At 43.8% G+C, this 891-nt stretch overlaps 1 protein-coding gene across 1 annotated transcript in view; it reads left to right on the top strand.

Moving 5' to 3' along the window:
• Positions 1 to 140: 140 nt before the first annotated feature.
• LOC104991072 (NADPH oxidase 1-like) overlaps positions 141 to 891 on the top strand; it is a gene marked incomplete at its 5' end in the record, with an annotated part of 5,576 nt that continues 4,825 nt past the window's right edge. Inside the window, 2 exon segments of the mRNA XM_010843423.1 lie at positions 141 to 538; positions 756 to 887. Coding sequence (XP_010841725.1) covers positions 141 to 538; positions 756 to 887 — 530 coding nt within the window.

Raw genomic sequence — 891 nt, 5'->3', positions numbered from 1 at the left:
AAAAAATAACTGAATCACTTTGCTGTATACCTGAAACTAACACAATATTGTACATCAACTATGCTTCAATTTAAAACTGGCATTTATAGCCTCTCTTGAAGAATCAAGCAACTTGATAATGCTGAATCTCTGCTCCATAGTGCAACCATTGTCTGGAATTGGTAATTGCTGCCCTGTTCAGAAAGGAGTTCTGTTTGCAATTTACTGTCATCACCAGCCCTCCAGCTTTACTCATTTACTTTATCTGCTTGCCCCGTCACCATTTGAATTTGCCTCTTTTGGCCTCTGTGCTTCGTTCATAGGTTGTCATGCACCCATCCAAAGTTTTGGAATTGCAGATGCACAAGCATGGCTTCAGTATGGAAGTGGGACAGTATATTTTTGTTAATTGCCCCTCAATCTCTAGCCTGGAGTGGCATCCCTTTACCCTGACCTCTGCTCCAGAGGAAGACTTCTTCTCCATTCATATCCGAGCAGTGGGGGACTGGACAGAAAATCTCATAAGGACTTTTGAACAACAGTATTCGCCAGTTCCCAGGTAGGTCCTTAAGAGCAATAGAGACCCAGACCAGAACACAGCAGGCAGAAAAGAGAAAGTAATTCCTCACTGAACCTTAAGTCTGGTAAAAATGGTATATGATTAAAGTAAACAAGCAACAATGAGCCGTGGAGCAGTTATGCCTCTGGGAGGACGTTTGAGGTTGCAGGTAGAGGTGAGACTTCACTTTTGCCCATTGTCTTTTGCCTTCTGCCAGGATCCAGGTGGACGGGCCTTTTGGCACTGTCAGTGAGGATGTTTTCCAGTATGAAGTGGCTGTGTTGATTGGAGCAGGAATTGGGGTTACCCCCTTTGCTTCTATCTTGAAGTCCATCTGGTACAAATTTCAGCAT

Source organism: Bison bison, unplaced genomic scaffold (assembly GCF_000754665.1).
Source record: "Bison bison bison isolate TAMUID 2011002044 unplaced genomic scaffold, Bison_UMD1.0 scf7180017847522, whole genome shotgun sequence".
NCBI classification, from domain to species: Eukaryota; Metazoa; Chordata; class Mammalia; order Artiodactyla; family Bovidae; genus Bison; species Bison bison.
This window is presented reverse-complemented; position numbering and strand designations above follow the sequence as displayed.